Source organism: Apodemus sylvaticus, chromosome 10 (genome assembly GCF_947179515.1).
Source record: "Apodemus sylvaticus chromosome 10, mApoSyl1.1, whole genome shotgun sequence".
NCBI classification, from domain to species: Eukaryota; Metazoa; Chordata; class Mammalia; order Rodentia; family Muridae; genus Apodemus; species Apodemus sylvaticus.
Window position 1 is genome coordinate 55,521,011 of NC_067481.1, and position 16,972 is coordinate 55,537,982.

General features: G+C 48.3%; 2 protein-coding genes across 3 annotated transcripts; one reads left to right on the forward strand and one right to left on the reverse strand.

The window, feature by feature from the left end:
• Positions 1-359: 359 nt before the first annotated feature.
• Rangrf (RAN guanine nucleotide release factor) lies at positions 360-1,711 on the forward strand. Its single transcript, XM_052196045.1, has 5 exons — positions 360-572; positions 654-770; positions 937-1,093; positions 1,182-1,267; positions 1,471-1,711. The coding sequence occupies exons 1-5, from the start codon at positions 496-498 to the stop codon at positions 1,589-1,591; spliced, it is 558 nt and encodes a 185-aa protein (XP_052052005.1). The 5' UTR covers positions 360-495; the 3' UTR covers positions 1,592-1,711.
• Slc25a35 (solute carrier family 25 member 35) lies at positions 1,695-5,948 on the reverse strand. 2 transcript variants are annotated; one of them, XM_052196043.1, is made up of 5 exons: positions 5,003-5,946; positions 3,414-3,479; positions 2,865-3,017; positions 2,422-2,556; positions 1,695-2,275 (listed from the first exon to the last, which is right to left on the reverse strand). In XM_052196043.1, the coding sequence occupies exons 1-5, from the start codon at positions 5,375-5,377 to the stop codon at positions 2,102-2,104; spliced, it is 903 nt and encodes a 300-aa protein (XP_052052003.1). In that variant the 5' UTR covers positions 5,378-5,946; the 3' UTR covers positions 1,695-2,101. The 2 variants fall into 2 exon arrangements, with proteins under 2 accessions (XP_052052003.1, XP_052052004.1); XM_052196044.1 differs by lacking the exon at positions 2,865-3,017 and having other exon boundaries at positions 5,003-5,948.
• Between the last annotated feature and the right edge of the window lie 11,024 nt (positions 5,949-16,972).

Consider the following 16,972-nt stretch of genomic DNA (forward strand, 5'->3'; position numbering starts at 1 on the left):
CCTGTTATTTCCCTAAGTCCCAGCATGAGGTCCTGAAACTAGTGGTCTGGTTGTTGGACCACCGGAGTCAAGTGGCCCCACAACCTGCCACCCAGACAGGACCTTTAATAGAACAACTGTCCTTAAGGGTAGTCTCAAGTGACTGTCTTAGAAGGCACGACTCCTTTAAAATGAAGGAGCAAGTGGGCACGAGGGATTAACCCATCATTAGCGTCATGAATCCTAAACCCAGGTCCGACTGCTAACCAGACCCCAGATTCCCGGCCTGGTTCCTTCCAAAGAGCCCGGCTTCAGAATAGCCCCGCCCCCAGAGCGCGGGCGCCGATTGGTCAGCGTGCTCGCTCGCAGGGCGTGGCCAGATCTTAAAGGTCCAATTGCTTAGTAGGACGGGAGGAGGTAGGGGCTGCTCCGGGAACACCAGGGGAAATGATGCCTCAAAGGCTCATGTAGGTTTCTTTAAAACCTCACTAATGCCCAGACTCAAGTACTAAATCTATGGAGCCCACCAGAAACTGCCCACTGTTCGGAGGCGCCTTCTCCGCCATCCTCCCTCAAGGGGCCATTGATGTGAGGTGAGAAAACCAGCCGCCCCGGAGGCCGGTCGGGTGGGTTACGGGAAAAAGCCAGAGACGAGTGTCCCTGTCCTTCTCCAGTGACCTCCGACCGGTGCCAGACAACCAAGAAGTTTTCTGCCATCCTGTGACCGACCAGAGTCTGATCATAGAACTTCTGGAGCTGCAAGCCCACGTGCAGGGAGAAGCGGCTGCGCGGTGAGAAAGTTAGCCAACGGGAGGCCGGGAGCCGAGGAAGTGGGCGGGGTCTGTGGCTGGACGGTTACTCAGGACGAAAACTCCAAGGGCAATAGCAGATCAGGCTCGAGGGTGGGGCTGGGTTATTCAGAGATGCCCCTCCCTATCCCTGTTCCTCCCATGCCAGGTACCATTTTGAGGACGTTGGCGGGGTGCAGGGGGCTAGGGCTGTGCACGTGCTATCTGTGCAGCCTCTCTGTTTGGAGAACTTATCCCTGAGAGGCTGCTGTCAAGATGCCTGGTTCCTTTCTGGCAAGCAGCAGGTAGCTAAAGAAAACCAGCAGGTGAGGGCTATGGCGATTGGGATGCCCTGGAGTTGGGGAGGGATAACGCTAGGTACCCTGGTAAGCGTGCTGATTCTGATCCCTTTAGGTAGCAAAGGATGTCACACTGCATCAGGCCTTGCTTCGGCTGCCCCGGTATCAGACCGATCTTTTGCTCACCTTCAATCAGCCCCCGTAAGGACGAAGGAGCGGGTGGGAACCTCGCAATTGGGTCCTCACAACAATTAAGTTGGGTGGGTCAGACTCCTTCAAGGAAGCAGAAATGGGCCACAGGCTTGGGGGTTCCAGGATTCCTGGTCTTCTGGGGAATAGGAAGTGTGATCTTGCAAACCTCAAGCCGGACCATTTTCCTTCTCTCTCTATTCCCTTACCCTAAGGTGTCACAGCAGGTCTCTCGGCCCTGAAAATCTGTCATGTCCACCTTGGAGCCTGGGTAACTTTGAACAGCTGGTAACTAGTTTGACTCTTCATGATCCCAACCTCTTTGGTCCCCAGTAAAAATGGTTGAAACACATCGTGCTGCTGAGGACTCAGGGGCCCGGTTCTGAGAGGGGAGTTTCTTTCTGCTTCTTCCCTGGATGTAAACATAAGACACCTCCTCTGCAGAAATAAACTTGCTTTATGAAGAACATAATTTCTGTGGCTTCAAATCTAGGAGGACACCTGGGTCTCCCCAAGTTCCCTTTGGTCTTGAAAGGGGGAATTTAAAGCTGTGTACAGGAGTAGGGATGGGGGAACCCAAGAATGGCAATAGAAATATACTTTGGAGTGACTGATTCAACCCTGAAATGGGTGTGAAATATATGGGGGGGGGGGGAGAACTTGTGGGGGAGATTTAAAGCAAGACCCACACTCAGTGACAATCCTAGGAGATTGGAGAACAGGAGTGGGCGTGGCTATCCCCTTTAGGTGCATTGAAAAGTCAATGAGTCAGCAGTCAACTGAGATAGGAAGTAGTAGAGGCAGAGGTGCCCAAGAGTGTTGATTTGGAGTACAAGAGGGTGACTGTTATTTAGCGTATGTGTTGTAAAAGGAGCGCAGCTGATCCCAGAAGAAGAGGGAGAGGATAGTGTGGGGCCCGAGGCGAAAATAGGAGGCACCTATACCCTTGTACATGCCAAAAAAGCCCTCTGTCCGAGCTGTCTGCAGCAGAGCGTCCAAGATCCCCCGGTACATGAGGCCCTGGAGCATGTCAGAGAGGAGGGGAGAGCACAGGATGGGCAGGTCAGAGCCCGCCAGGGTCAGACACCTGGCTAGGCAGCATTTGAGGGTCCGCTTCTCCACCCCTAGCCTTCCTCAGCAGCCTGAACCCTACAGCACTTCCTTACCTTGCCTCGAGTATCAGTGGGTTGGTTATAAAGCCTTGTGCTGGCCACATCAAAGGGTGTCATGGCCAGGACCACTGCCACACCACTCACCATGGCAGCCGCCAGAGCCACCTTCCAGCTCTGGGGAGGAAAGATCTATAAGAAAGATAAAGGTTTTTAAATCGGCCACACACCAGTCACTTAACTTTAGGGCAGGACTGCCCTGCCCTGGGAACACAACTGGTAATTGTGGGAGCTTCTAAACCATCAGAGACAACACAGTGATAGCTGAAGTGTTCAGAGGACTCAGGTACCCCTTCTAGTAGGAGATGATGACAGAATCCTGTCTCCTCCAGATCCTCAGTTCCTCCTACTGCTCCCTCACTTTTGAACCACTGCCCACCTCCCTTTTTCCACCCTTGTTTCCCATTCCAGGGACGGCCCCACCCATTCCCAGGAAGTACCTCCCACTGGCTCAAGAGGTCCTTGGTAGATGAGAAGGTGCACAGCTGGGTGGAGGAGCCGATGACAACTCTGGGCAGGCCGCCCACAGCCCCGCGCCACAACCCCACTAGACCATGTTTCTGGCCAATCTCGGCTAGTGCCTGAAACATGCCCTGGGGGGGAAGACCATGTCGTTGGGGTTCAGTCACCCAGCATAAGGGACTGCCTCCTGCTAACACTAACAAGTGCCATGCACCTGTTGCCCAGACAGCAAGTCCAGTGTAGGCTTAGAGCCAGAAGAGGGGCCCTCAGGGGTCTGCTGACACTCACCAACCCAGAGGTCAGGCTGGAGGTGTGGGAGTGAGGACCTCATCAGGTCAAGAGAATGGGGCAGAAGAAACAGGTGCAGGAGAGTTGAGGCACAAGGGATATGAGGGCCAGGGTCTGACAGAGTGGGGCTCGGGGTTGGGCAAGGCAGTGGCAGCTAGATGGAGCTGCCAACTATAGGCAGAAAGTTGGGGAAAAGTGGGGAGATGGTTGGATGCTCCAGTGGTTTGGGGAACCCTCACCTGATGCTTATACTGATGCCCTACAGCAATTTCAGAGGCTGCCTGTGCCTGTAGGTGTGTCTTCACCTGGAGACAAGAAAGAATCACAGCCTGTGTGTCCCGGGGTCACCTTCCCACCATGGAGACCAAAACATCCAAAGTCCCCATTCACACTTCCTCTAGGGTATTAAGCAATGAATATATTCTTTTAATCTGGTAATTACTGTTTTTCCCACTTAGCAAGTTGGCCATGAGGCTCTGTCCCTTGGCTGCAGTCCCAGGGGACAGACCTCCTAGGACTGCAAGATACCCCGCCCCCTCCACATCCTACCTCCCATGGGGCTGGGGGTGGGGAGTGGAGGTCGGAGGATGGTAATATTTCCCAAGACTTCATGTTAGGCAAGGTCTGGATGCCTGGCTGCTTCTGCCAGCTCCTAGATCAGACCTCCAGCTGCCACCTACACCGGCCTCCCCATCAGACCACCCAGAGGGGCCTGAATTCTGCTATTTGAAGATGCCGCTGTCTTCCGATTTCATACACTAGGAATGAGACCCAGTTGGCTCTCCTGTAGATCTTCTCATTTCCTTAGCTCACGAAGCCTGGCCTAGTCCCTTCAGCCAACAGCTGTGTGACCTTGAGCGGGACACCTAACATCTCTGGATCTCAGGCTCCCAACCCTTCACCCCTATCCGATAACTCAGGAGTAAACTGTGGGAGTGTGGTTCTGTGATGCCCGGGACCTTCCTGACCAACACACAGATGCATGTTTCTCAGGTTCCTCATCCTTCTACACAGTCAGCCTCAGTAATAAGACAATAAAAGCTACAGGGCCACTGGGCATGGTGGCACCTGTTTGTAATCAAAGCACCTTGGTGGCACAGGCAAGGAGGGTCAGGAGCTTCAAGCCAGCTTGGGTTCATAGTGAGCTTCAGATTAGCCTGGGCCATAGAGCCAGGCCCTGAATCAAGGGAAGAGAGGGGAAGGGGGAGGGGGGAAGGGGGAGAGGGGGAGAGGGAGGAAGAAGAGGAGAGGAAAGGAGAGGAGAGATCCAGTGCCTACCATCTGCCAGGATCTATGTGAACCCTCTCACATGTACATCTGTGTCTCCTTCAGTCTTCTCAGTAACTTCACCAAAGTCTATAATTATTCCTGTCTTCTAGATGTGGCAACAATGAATAACAATTTCAAAGCCAGGGGCTGAGTTCCAGGAAGTCTGATTTCAAGTTCAGTTGCAGGCAGCTAGGATGCATACCTGATAACCGAAGGGCCCACCAGGCTGAGGGTGGACTGTTGTTAGAAGCCAAGGCTGTGCTACAGAGGGAGGTTTGACACTGCAATATCGGAGGAGACCCTGCCTCAACAAACAAACAAATGATACCCCAACTCAAAGGAACTCTCCAGAGCTAAGCCTGCACTCCTCATCAACACATTGCAGAGTCCACTGGGCGGCTGTGTATAAGGCAGATCAGAAGGCCTTGAGGCGTGTCAGCCCTTTCCTGTGCCTTTTTTTGCTTATAGGGCACAGCATCCTGTCACTGATGCCCTTGTGAAGGGCAGGCTCCCACCCTCTGCCAAAAATCAAGGCCCCAGACCAGACCCCTCTTCTTACCATGTAGATCGGGCTCCCCAGGTAAGCTCCCATGACCCCAGCAAGAGCCCCAGCTGCGGCGCTGCGGACAGGACTGTGGGTGCCTTCATTAGTGCACAGGTAACCCCGAGACTCTGCCAGCCCATAGGTGCCCAGTCGGATGCCATTCATCAGGAACTGGTACAGGAGCGCAGGGCCTAGGCCCTTCTGCAGGGCAGCTAGGCCATCCACCTTGCCAATGGTGAAGAAGGCGTGGAAGACGTTTCGGTAGTGGCGCTGGTAGGTGCCCGGGGCCTGCAGTTCTCCCTGCAATTGCATTCTGGTCTTCACAACCTCCAGGGGATTGGTGAACACACAGGCCCCGCAGGCTGCCACACCACTCATCAAGAAGTCCATGGTAAAGGTAGAAACAGCTTCAGAAAGCAGGGATGGATATCAGGACAACACCTGGCCTTTTGAAGCCCAGGCTGCAACAGGTAGAAATTTAGAGAGCTAAAGTGTCAGGGTCAAATGTCAAGACGTCAAGTGAGGTTAGAGGGAATTTGGGGATCAGTGCAAAAGGGAAAGAAAAGGGAGTGTAGTGGAGTGTAGCAACGAGGCCCAGTTGACAAGGGAACTGAGACCAGGGAGGAGCAGAAGTTAGAAGCTGGCAGGTGGGGATGCCTGGGATGACAGGCGAGGGCGACCAGAGAGTGTCTTAGGAAAACGCGGAGTTGCGAAATGGTAGCTGGAGAAGCAGGAAAAAGAGAAAAGCAACAACAGGAAAAGAATCGGAGGGGAAACCCGAAGGCGGCTCGGCAACAGCAAGAGGAGGGTCCTGAAGGAAGTTAGGATGCCGGCTACGGATAAGCGTGGCAAGGTAGCTACGGAAGCTGAAGCACCTTTACCCGAGGTAGTCTGCGGAGGCCGGGCCGCCACTCTCGGGTCCCTGGAACGCAGCGCCAATGGGGACTCTCCAAGGGCTGCAGCCGGGCGCCTCTGCCAATCAGCGCAGAGCCGGCTCCGCAGCCAATGGGAGGCGCTGCCAGCCGCCGGGCCCTCGGCCTCCGCTTGAACGTGTTGGGTTAACTCTCCTCGCCCCGGCTCCGAAGCCTGGAATTGGGAGGGTGCCGGAGGCGGGGAGGCTTTTTTGTTTGTTTGTTTGTTTGTTTGTTTTTTGATGTTTTGTTTTTGTTTTTAAATCACTGTCCTGGAATTGTGGTGGGCCGGGATGCAGAGGCTGAGCGCGGAGGATTGGGCAGCTCCTCCTGTGGGTGGCGGGCTCCCTGCGATCGTCCTCTAGTCCAGGTCATCTCTGTTTGGGGTTTGCCTGACCGCAGCCACGCCCAGCGCTGTTCCGATGCCAGGACAGTCCGGAAACTGCGGTCCCGCCCGCCGGGGAGACGGGACACACCTGCTGGACGGCACCCATCCCCTAAGGCCCAGTTAAGTGTTAGTAGGGTCTAGTACCAGGGTGTGGCCAGCTGCGGGCGCCGAGGGAGGGAGTCCTGAAAGCCAATCAGGGAACAAAACTTGATCTTGTTAAGCTCTCGAGCGTCACAATGACCTAGAGGAGGCCGGGCAGGTCAAGACATGGATTTGCATCTCCTCTCCAGCGAGGCTTAGGTTACTGAGAGCAGACTTGTTTCTTGTCCTTGCTTCATTCGTATGGATAATTATGAAAGAGCCCGCGGGGAAAAAAACTGGAAAAGAGCTTAGAGAGAAAGGTTGGAGAAAGAAGGTAGGGGTTTAGGTGGCCTCATCTGGGCTGCAGGAAGAAGCAGAGGGCTCATTTGAGTCAACTACCTTTTTTAGCGCTGAATTCCGATTTACATCTTCTTTCCTACTATTTGGTTGACCGTGGGCAAGTTTCTTATCTTCTCAGAAACTCCTTGTGAAATGAGATAATGTCTGTGGGACATACTCCAAAGGAGAGGTTGCCCTTGTATTACATGCTCAGTAATTTACTGGAAAATCTGGAGAGAACTCTTCCCACTTCCTGGAGGTCCATGCAGCTGTTTTTGGTGACGTTCAGGTTGAGCATTTTCTGATGCTTTTCAAACTGCCCGCTTTCAACCCCATTCTGCTTTGTTCCTCAAACATACCTATTTTTAGGAATAGCTCAAAAACCATTCCTATTATTCTTAGATAGCGGTTAATTTCCTCACTGTCCTAATATGGACACTTCTAGAAACCTTGGGGGCCAGATCTGAGTCTTATGTTGTTTGTCAGACAACCTTGTTGTATGTAGCCTTTAGGACCCTCAAACTTAAAATCCTCCTGCCTCAGCATATGGGGTGCTGAAGATTTCCAGCCTGCTGCTATGCTGGGTGGCAGGTTTCACATCCTGAGCTTAAAGCCTGTGGTTCTCAGAAGTATGGTTGCTATAGCAGCAGCAGCAGCGTCTGAGAGTTTAGAAATACACCTAGTCTCGCTGGAAACTCCCTGAACCAGAACTCTGCAGGTGGGCCCCCACCTCTGCCTTTCACTAGGGCCCCCGGGTGCTTAACACCCAGCATTACTAGCTTACATTCTGTCTTTAACACCAGAGGCCCTAGAGATCGACAGAGTTTAAGGTTTTATTTCTTTTAAGAAATTTTTTTTCTTTCTCAAGACAGGGTTGGCTGTCTTGGAACTCACTCTGTAGATGAGGCTGGCCTCAAACTCACAGAGATCCACCTGCCTCTGTCTCCTAAATGCTGGGATTAAAGGCAGCCAGTAAGGGAAACTGGCTGATCTTCCAGAGGACCCTGTTTTGTTTTGTTTTGTTTTATTTTGTTTTGTTTTGTTTTGTTTTGTTTTGTTTTGATTGAGGGTTCCTCTGTGTAGCCCTGGCTATCCTGGAACTCAGGAACTTGAGGCAGACTAGGCTGGCCTCAAACTCAGAGATCCACCTGCTTCTGTATCCTGAGCGCTGATATTAAAGCCATGAGCCATTCTACCTCCCACCCTTCACCCCTTCCCACCTTTCATCTCTTCCTCCACTCCCAACCCTGCTTCTTCAGAGAATCCAGTTTAATTTTCAGCACCCACAAAGCAGCTGAAAAACCACTAGTGGTATTTGATGCCCCCTTCTGGCCTCTGTAGGTACTGCATGCATATGGATACATACCTAGGAAGAAATAAAAAAAAAAAAAAAAAACTTTTTTTTTTTTTTGGTTTATTTTTTGAGACAGGGTTTCTCTGTGTAGCCCTGGCTGTCCTGGAACTCTCTCTGTAGACCAGGCTGGCCTTGAACTCAGAAATCCGCCTGCCTCTGCCTCCCAAGTACTGGGATTACAGGCATGCGCCACCACTGCCTGGAGTTTTTTGAGATAGTATAACTATATAGTCAAGGCTATTCTTGAACTGTTTCAGCTTCTACAGTATCAGAGTTGTCTGATAATTAGTTTCTTTTTATCAGTTAGATAACATCCCATTTGTTGATGTCTGGCAATTTGTTTATTGTCGATTCATATATGGAAAGATATCTTGGTTGCTGCTTTCCAGTTTTACATGATGATAAATAAAACTATTACAAAATTAAGGTCCTGGCTGGAACCTAGGACCTCACGTATGCTACCACTAAGGTCTGTCCCCAGATACCACTAAGCTCCAAGACATTACTTTTCATATTGGTTGGATTGGATGCTCTGGCACTTCTTACCTTGTAAACCAGGCTGGCTTCAGACTGGGTTGGCTGAGATCCACCTGAGTGCCAGATTAAAAGGTATGCTTTACACACTCGGCATAAAAAAAGGTATGTATACGTGACGTGGAAGCTTCTGGTTTATTTGGAATGTCAAATGATGGCTTGCTGGGGCACACAGGTGAAAGGACGTCTTGCTAAAGCAAACACGTGAAAGACTGTTTTCCTGAAGCAGACACAGGTGACAGAAGTTTGGATATAGCAGACACGTGAAAGGACACTTGATGAAAGAGTATAAATATGACCCCACAGACAGTGGGAGACTAAGCACCAAGCTTTGGTTTTTGGTTGGTTTGCTCTGCCTTGCTAGTCTTCGATAATGATAGGCAAGTATTGGTTCACCTTACATAGCGTTATTGAGCTCAACTTGTGGAAAAGACCAGAGAAACTCACCGAAGTTCATGTGTTTCCTGCCAGCAGCGTGCTGCTTCCGTGGCCTAGCCAGTTGACAAGCCTTTCAGTTTCTTCCTGGTTGAACTACAGCTGCTGGTTCGTATGTGGTGTCTGCCTGCCTAGAGGACTGGTCTGCAGCTGCTGAGTCGTGTTTGGTGTTTGCTACAGGTCTGAATTGCTGCCCAAGAAGATCGGGCTTGTCCCCAAAGAACTATTGCTAAACAGCTCCACTTCCCCCATACCCTAATAACTTCTCTTCCACTACCTCTGCTAGGTGGTGGGTAAGAGGAGAGATTGAATGCTTATCAAAGTAGATTGCAAAAAATTAATCTCTCTCTCTTTCTCTCTCTCTCTCTCTGTGTGTGTGTGTGTGTGTGTGGTGTGTGTGTACAATTTGGGGGGAAACCTTTTGTTCAAATGTTGGAGATGGAATCCATGGCTTTGTAAATACTAGGCAAGCACAAATCTACTAAGCTACACTCTTAACCTGTAATTCTAGACTTTCTATTAAGGCAGCATATAGTCACAGACCATTAACCTTATAGCCCTAGGAAGAACATAAATGCCTATGCCAGCAGAACTTTTCTTCTTTGGAAAGGGACTCTGTGAGCACCAGGGGACATCCCTGCTTTATCCTTCCTCCTGGGACATAAGGCAGAGACCGGGCTAGGTGGTCCAGCCATGTCACACCATGCTTTGCTTTGTAGCAGGCTGGGGGGGGGGGCGGGGAGACAAAAAAAACCTGCTAGCTGTGGGGGAGACAAAAAAAAAAAAACAAACAAAAAAAACCCCCTGCTGGCTGGCATGGTGGTACATGATTAGAATCTCAGCACTTTGGAAGTGAGGCAGGAGAATCTGCAGTTCAAGGACAGCCGAGGCTACATAGTGAGACTCTGTCTCAGGAAAAGAAGAGATGGTGTGTAGATCTGTGGCAGAACACCTGCCTAAAGTGAACACCTGCCTAGAGTGTGCAAGGCACTGGGTTCCACCAAGAACACTACAGTATATATATGTGTGTGTGTGTGTGTGTGTATGTATGTATGTATGTATGTATGTATGTATAGTTAGCTAGAGAGATGGCTCAGCAGTTAAGAGCACTGACTGTTCTTCTGGAGGTCCAGAGTTCAATACCCAGCAACCACATGGTGGCCTACAACCATCTGTAATGTGATCAGATGCCCTTTTCTGGTGTGTCTGAAGACAGCTAAAGTGTGGTCATATAAATAAAATAAAAATTCAACAAAATGTCAACATATGTCTGCTTTTTGGGGGGGGGTTGTTTGTTTGTTTTTGTTTCTTTTGTTTTTTTTTTGTTGTTTGTTTGTTTGTTTGTTTGTTTTTTGAGTCAGGCTTTCTCTGTGTAGCCCTGGCTGTCCTGGAACTCACTCTGTAGACCAGGCTGGCCTTAAACTCAAGAAATCTGCCTGCCTCTGCCTCCCAAGTGCTGGGATTACAGGCGTGCGCCACCACTGCCCGGCTATTATGTCTGCTTTTATAACCTTGGTCTAAGGGGATACTTTCCCCTTGCTGTGACCACATGCCTCACAAGAAATAAGAGAGAAAAGGTACATTCAACTTTGTTGTTCAAGCAACAGAGTCCATTGTGACAGCAAGGCTGGTCCCCTCTATCCACCCACTCAGGAGGCAGACAAAATAGATGGTAATGCTCAACTGGCTTTTTTCATTAAAAAAAACTCAGCCCAGCCGCGCTGTGGTGGTACACAACTGTAATTCCAGCACTCTGGGAGGCAGAGGCAGGTGGATTTCTGAGTTCAAGGCCAGCCTGGTCTACAGAGTGAGTTCCAGGACAGCCAGGGCTATACAGAGAAAAAAAAAGGCCAGAGGGCCTGTCTTGAAAAAAAAAAAAAAACCAACAAACAAAAATTCAGTCCAGAACCCCAGTTCACAGAGTAGAGCCATCTATATTCAGGGTGGGTGTGTCCTCCAAAAATCTAACCTCCCTGGAAACCACTCTCACAGATGCAAAGAGAAGTATGGTTCCTGGGTAATTTTAAATCTATTCAAGTCGACAATGAAGACTGACTATCACAAGTTCACCCTCTTCAACCTAAAACCAAACTCATGCCTTTTGTTTGTTTGTTTGTTTTTTGGGACAAGGTTTCTCAACAGAGTCCTGGCTGCCCTGGAATTGACAATGTAGACCAGACTGGTCTTGAACTCAAAGAGATCTGCCTGTCTGTGCCTCCTGAGTGCTGAGATTAAAGGTGTGCATCCTCATGCCTGGCCAAATACATTACTTTTTTTTTTTTTAAAGATTTATTTATTTATTATATGTAAGTACACTGTAGCTGTCTTCAGATACCCCAGAAGAGGTGCATCAGATCTCATTATGGATGGTTGTGAGCCACCATGTGGTTGCTGGGATTTGAACTCAGGACCTTCAGAAGAGCAGTCAGTGCTCTTAACCACTGAGCCATCTCTCCAGCCCCAAATACATTACTTTTAAAGCATAAAATTTCACCTCTCATCCCCGCAGCCTCACGTTGACCTTTTAGAACACTTTAATATTATTATTATTTCTGTGTGCGCACACTGGGGTGCAGACACATGCCACAGCATGCATGCACGTGGAGACCAGAGGATAACTTTGTGCTGTTGTCTCGCTGTGCAGGTTCCAGGGATCCAACCCAGGTCACCAGGCCTGCACACCAAATGCCTTTCCCTACTGAAAAGACAACAAGTCCAACAACACTGTAAGGGAGGAAAGATGGTTTGATGAACATGTTTCCTTCCCTCATACGTATGCTGACTGTGAAGAGATAAAACATCTACTCTAGAAATTTCAGTTCAGGTTTTGTTTGTTTGCTTGTTTGATGGTTTGTTTGGGTTTTTGAGACAGTGTTTCTCTGTGCATCCCTGGCTGTCTTGGAACTTGTTCTGTAGACCAGACTGATTTTCAACTCAGAGATCTTCCCAAGTTCTTTTTGGTTTTTCTTTTTTTTTTTTCTTTTTTTTTTTGGATTTGGTTTTTTTTCCGAGACAGGGTTTCTCTGTATAGCCCTTGGCTGTCCTGGAACTCACTCTGTAGACCAGGCTGGCCTTGAACTCAGAAATCCACCTGCCTCTGCCTCCCAAGTGCTGGGATTAAAGGCGTGTGCCACCACTGCCCGGCTTTGTTTTTCTTTTTAAGACAGGATCTTAAGTGGGGTCAGGTGATGGTGCACACCTTTAATTCCGGCACTTGGGAGACACAGGCAGGTAGATTATTGTGAGTTTGGCCCAGCCTGGTCTACAAAGTGAGTTCCAGGGTAGCCAGGGATACATAGTGAAATCCTATCTCAAAAAACAAACAAACAAACAAACAAATGATCGAACCACATGGTCTCTCTGTGTAGACCCTAGTGGTTGACCTAGTAACTACTGGACTAGCCTCAAATTCACAGAGATTAAATTGCCACCTCCTAACCTCCTAAGTGCTGGGATTAAAGGCGTGTCCTACCGTACCCAGCTTCATCTTTGAGATCGTTGTTGTTATTTTTATTCACTATGTATATGAATGTTTTACCTTTATGTCTCTATTTGCGCTACTTGTATGCCAGGTGGCTCAAAGAGGCATTGGATTTCCTGGAACTGGAGTTGCAGGGAGTTTGTGGGTGCTAGGACCATGTGGGTACAAGCAACCAAACCTGGATCCTCTCCAAGAGCAGCAAATGTTCTTAAGCACTGAGCCATCTTTCCAGTCCAATCATATTTTCTTGATGCTTGTAAAAGGGCTACTTTTTCCCCTGAAGAGAAGTCTCGGGTCCCAGATTTTAGAAGAACTAGAGGGGGAGCATACAGGTCCCTAGATGCCACTGAGATAGCCTCCGCACCGCAGAGGAGAGTGCAGCAGCTTGGGAGGCATGGGCTGGCTACATACCTGCCTGGGTGGGTTCATGGTGGCTGCCAGAGCGACACCTGAAACACTCAGATTCTGGTGGCTGTTTGACAGTATCTTCCTGCCTCAGTTTCCTGGTGTTACTATTTTTTTCTTTTCTTTTTCTTTCTTTCTTTTTTTTTTTTTTTTTTTTTAAGATTTATTTATTATTATATGTAAGTACACTGTAGCTGTCTTCAGACACTCCAGAAGGGGGCATCAGATCTCATTACAGATGGTTGCGAGCCACCATGTGGTTGCTGGGATTTGAACTCAGTACCTTGGGAAGAGCAGTCAGTGTTCTTAACCACTGAGCCATCTCTCCAGCCCACTCTTTTTTTTCTTTTGAGACAGAATTTCTTTGTACAGCCTGTGACTGTAGCTCTGTAGACCAGGCTGGCCTTGAACTCACAGAAATTGGTCTGCCTCTGCTTTCTTCATACTGGGATTAAAGGCATGAGCTATCACTGCCTGGAAAAATTTACTTTTATTTTGTGCATTGGTGTTTTATCTGCATGTCTATCTGTGTGAGGGCACCACATACCCCCCAACTGGACCAGTTTTGAGTTGCCAGGTAGATGCTAGGAATTGAACCCCAGCCCTTTGGAAGAGCAGCCAGTGCTCTTAATCCTTGAATATTCTCTCCAGCCCAAAATGTTACTTTGTAAGCAGCAAAACTAAACAACAAAACAAAACAAAAAACTCACCCCAATAAACTCCCAAATGAACTAACAAACAAAAAACAAAACAACAACAAAATCCCCTAACATTTCAGTCAAGATAAATGAACACATTATTAGTTTGGCTACAGAAGTATCTAGTTTTCTTGATAGAGTCGCCAATACTCTTAGGGGAAAACAGTTTTTTCTCTTTAAGGACCTAGAGATGGAGGCTGAGTGGGTGCTAGGCTCTAGGGTGTGGTGTACTGGGAAACTAATGGATCAATACAAACTATAGATACTCTGTAAAGAAGAGGATAAGAGAAGGAGAATTTAGATTCATTTTGGTTTAGACTATCAAATGGTGAGCAGCTGCCTGGCAGTGGTGAGTGTCAGTAGGAGTTAATTATACAGTTATAGCCAAGCATTTGAGAGGCTCGGGCAGGAGAACTGCTGGAGCCCAGGAATTCAGGACTAGACTGGACAACTTAAAGAGACCCTTCTCTCAAAAAAAAACAAAAAAACAAAAAACAAAAAACAAAAAACAAAAAAACCCAAAACAAAAGCCACACATTAGTAGTGCACACCTTTAATCCTGACACTCAGGAGGCAGAGCAGGGCCATGTCTGTGTGTTTAAGGCCAGTTTGGCTTACAGTGTGAGTTCCAGGACAGTCAGGTGCACGCACTGGACCTGTAAAAGCTAGTCTGGAAAAATAAACCAACCCAAACATTAAGCATCTGTTGAGCACCTACTGTATGCCTGACACTGGGATACATTACATTATTAAATAAGAGATAAACATCTACAGGGTTACTTTCTAATATAAAGAGAAAAGTCACAATATGTAAATCCAGCATATTTACACACTTGCTGGGCAAGTGTGAGGACCTGGGCTTAGATTAACACAAGAACTGACCCTGGCTCTCTTGAGGCAGAGACCTCTCAGGAAAACGCGCTAGCTGGACTCATTTAGTTGGCAAGCTCTGGGTTTGAGGGAGAGACCGTGTTTCAAGAGACATAAGGTGGAGAAAAATCAATACAGACACCCAAGTCAACCTCTGGCTCCTGCACACGGTGTACCCATGTGCATGTGAACCCATGGAAACTCATGCATGTGCAAACACATAAAAATATACATTATTCACACACACACACACAAAGGAAGTTTGGGAATATGGTATGATATAGTGCTTTGCAATTTATTTCTTTTTCTTCCTTTCTTTTAAAACCTCAATTTTTATTTATTATTATTGTGTTTATGGAGGGGTATGTACCACAGTGTGGACATGTTGAGGTCAGAAGACAATGTTTTTTGGTTTTTTTGTTTGTTTTTATGAGACAGGGTTTCTCTGTGTAGCCCTGGCTGTCCTGGAACTCACTCTGTACACCAGTCTGGCTTCAAACTCAGAAATCCGCCTGCCTCTGTCTCTCTGTTTTGTCTGACATGCACATGGGCACACCTGTGTGTTGAAGCCAGTGGTTGGCCTGGGGTGTCTTCATTTTCTCCACCTTATGTATACTGAAACAAAGTTTCTCACTTAAACGGAAGCTTGCCACTAACTTAGTCCAGCTAGCCTGCCCCACTTGTATGTTTGTTTTAAGGCAAGGGTCGTGCTCTGTAGCTTAGGAAGGATGCTCGTGAACTCACAATCTTCCCGCCTCCTACTTACACTTCTCAAGTGTTGGGATGGTAGGCGCGGAATAGAAAGAGTAAAGTCACAGTCTGTAAATTCCGCCTATGGGGTGGAGCACTGTGATTACTGTGGGAGAAAGTTGGGGCCGAGAGACGACTCGAAGTAAAGTGCTTGATGGACAAGCAAGAGGACCTTGTACCTAGTCAACTTTCCTTTGACTCTTTTATTTATTTCCTTCTTTCTTTTTTCCTTTCCTTTCCTTTCCTTTCCTTTCCTTTCCTTTCCTTTCCTTTCCTTTCCTTTCCATTCTCTCTCTCTCTCCAGGGTCTCTGGCTATCCTGGAATTCACTCTGTATACCAGGCTGGCTTCAAACTTAGATCCACGTGTGCCTCTGCCTCCCAAGTGCTGGGATTCAAGGCACGCACCACTCTGCCTGGCACCTCCTTACTTTCTTTTTAAAAAGATTGATTTTATTTTTAACAATATAAAATTATTTGGATGTATGAGCATGTGTGTGTGTGCTTGTTCTTATATGGATATGTGCGTGTGATCACAGATGCGCATGAAAGCCACAGGTGTTGGATTCCAGGGGAGCTGGAGAGACAGGCAGTTGTGAGGATGTAGGTGCTGAGAACTGAACTTGAGCCCTGTGGAAAAGCAGAAGTGCTTTTAACTGCTGAGCCATCTCTCAGTTCTTATTTTCTTCTTCTTGAATGATTATTTCCACGTATGTGCCTGTGTGTGTGTGTGTGTGTGTGTGTGTGTGTGTTATGCATGTTGGTGCCCTTGGAAGCTAGAAGAGGCTGTCTGTGAGAAGTCTGTTGGACAGTGTTCTAAACACTGAGCCTTCCCTGTCGCCCCTTTAGTTTCCTTTCTTTCCTCTTTCTTTTCCTTTGCAGCACTCAGATGGAATTTGGAGCCTTATAAACCACTTAATGGGCTACTGCGAGCTCACACCTTCATTTGAAATTTCCTTTTCTTTCTTTCTTTCTTCTTCTTCTTCTTCTTTTTTTTTTTTTTTTTTTTGACAAGGCCTGACGAGGTAGCCCAGTGGATTGAAATTTTAGAGTAGCCAGCACAGACCTCTTTGAGAGGGTTTCTTCCTCCCAGTTGCCCAGAGGATGTGAAGAAATGCTTCATGGAGAGTTCCTGGGAAGATTTTCAGGCATTAGTCAGAACTCCAAAGATCCTAAGATAGGAATAGGCCTGAAGGGAGAAGCTGGGAAATAGGAGAGACTGTGTGGTCCCTCAGAAAGACTTTAGGCTTTTGGGGTTCAGCAAGAGGGAATTTAAACCATCTTTCAATACAAGCTTACTTGATTTTCTTCCCAGTGTCTGGATGTGTGCCCATGGAAGGACATCTGACAGGGACCTGTCCCTGCAACCCCACCAGTCTCCCTCCCAGGCTGGGTACCATCCACTTCACCCCTTCTGGTTGTTTTTAGGACATGCTCCAGGCCTGGAAGCTCAGAGAGCAAACTAGAGGTGGCCGGTGGGGTGGCCGGTGCCCCACAAGCTGTCTTCCCTTCTCCGCAGGCATTCTTCTAGGACTTTTGCTGTGGTAGCCTCCCAGTGCAACGCTGAGAGTTGGGGTCCAGAGAAACTGGGAATGCAGGACAGTGAGCGGCAAGCCACCTTACAAATATAGAGAATCCCCTTCCCCACTGCGCTCAACACTCCCACCCCTGGTCTGACACAATGGCTGGGTGGGGCCGAGGAACTCCGCTTCCTCTGTGGAGATGGAAATCTGGGCCTTCA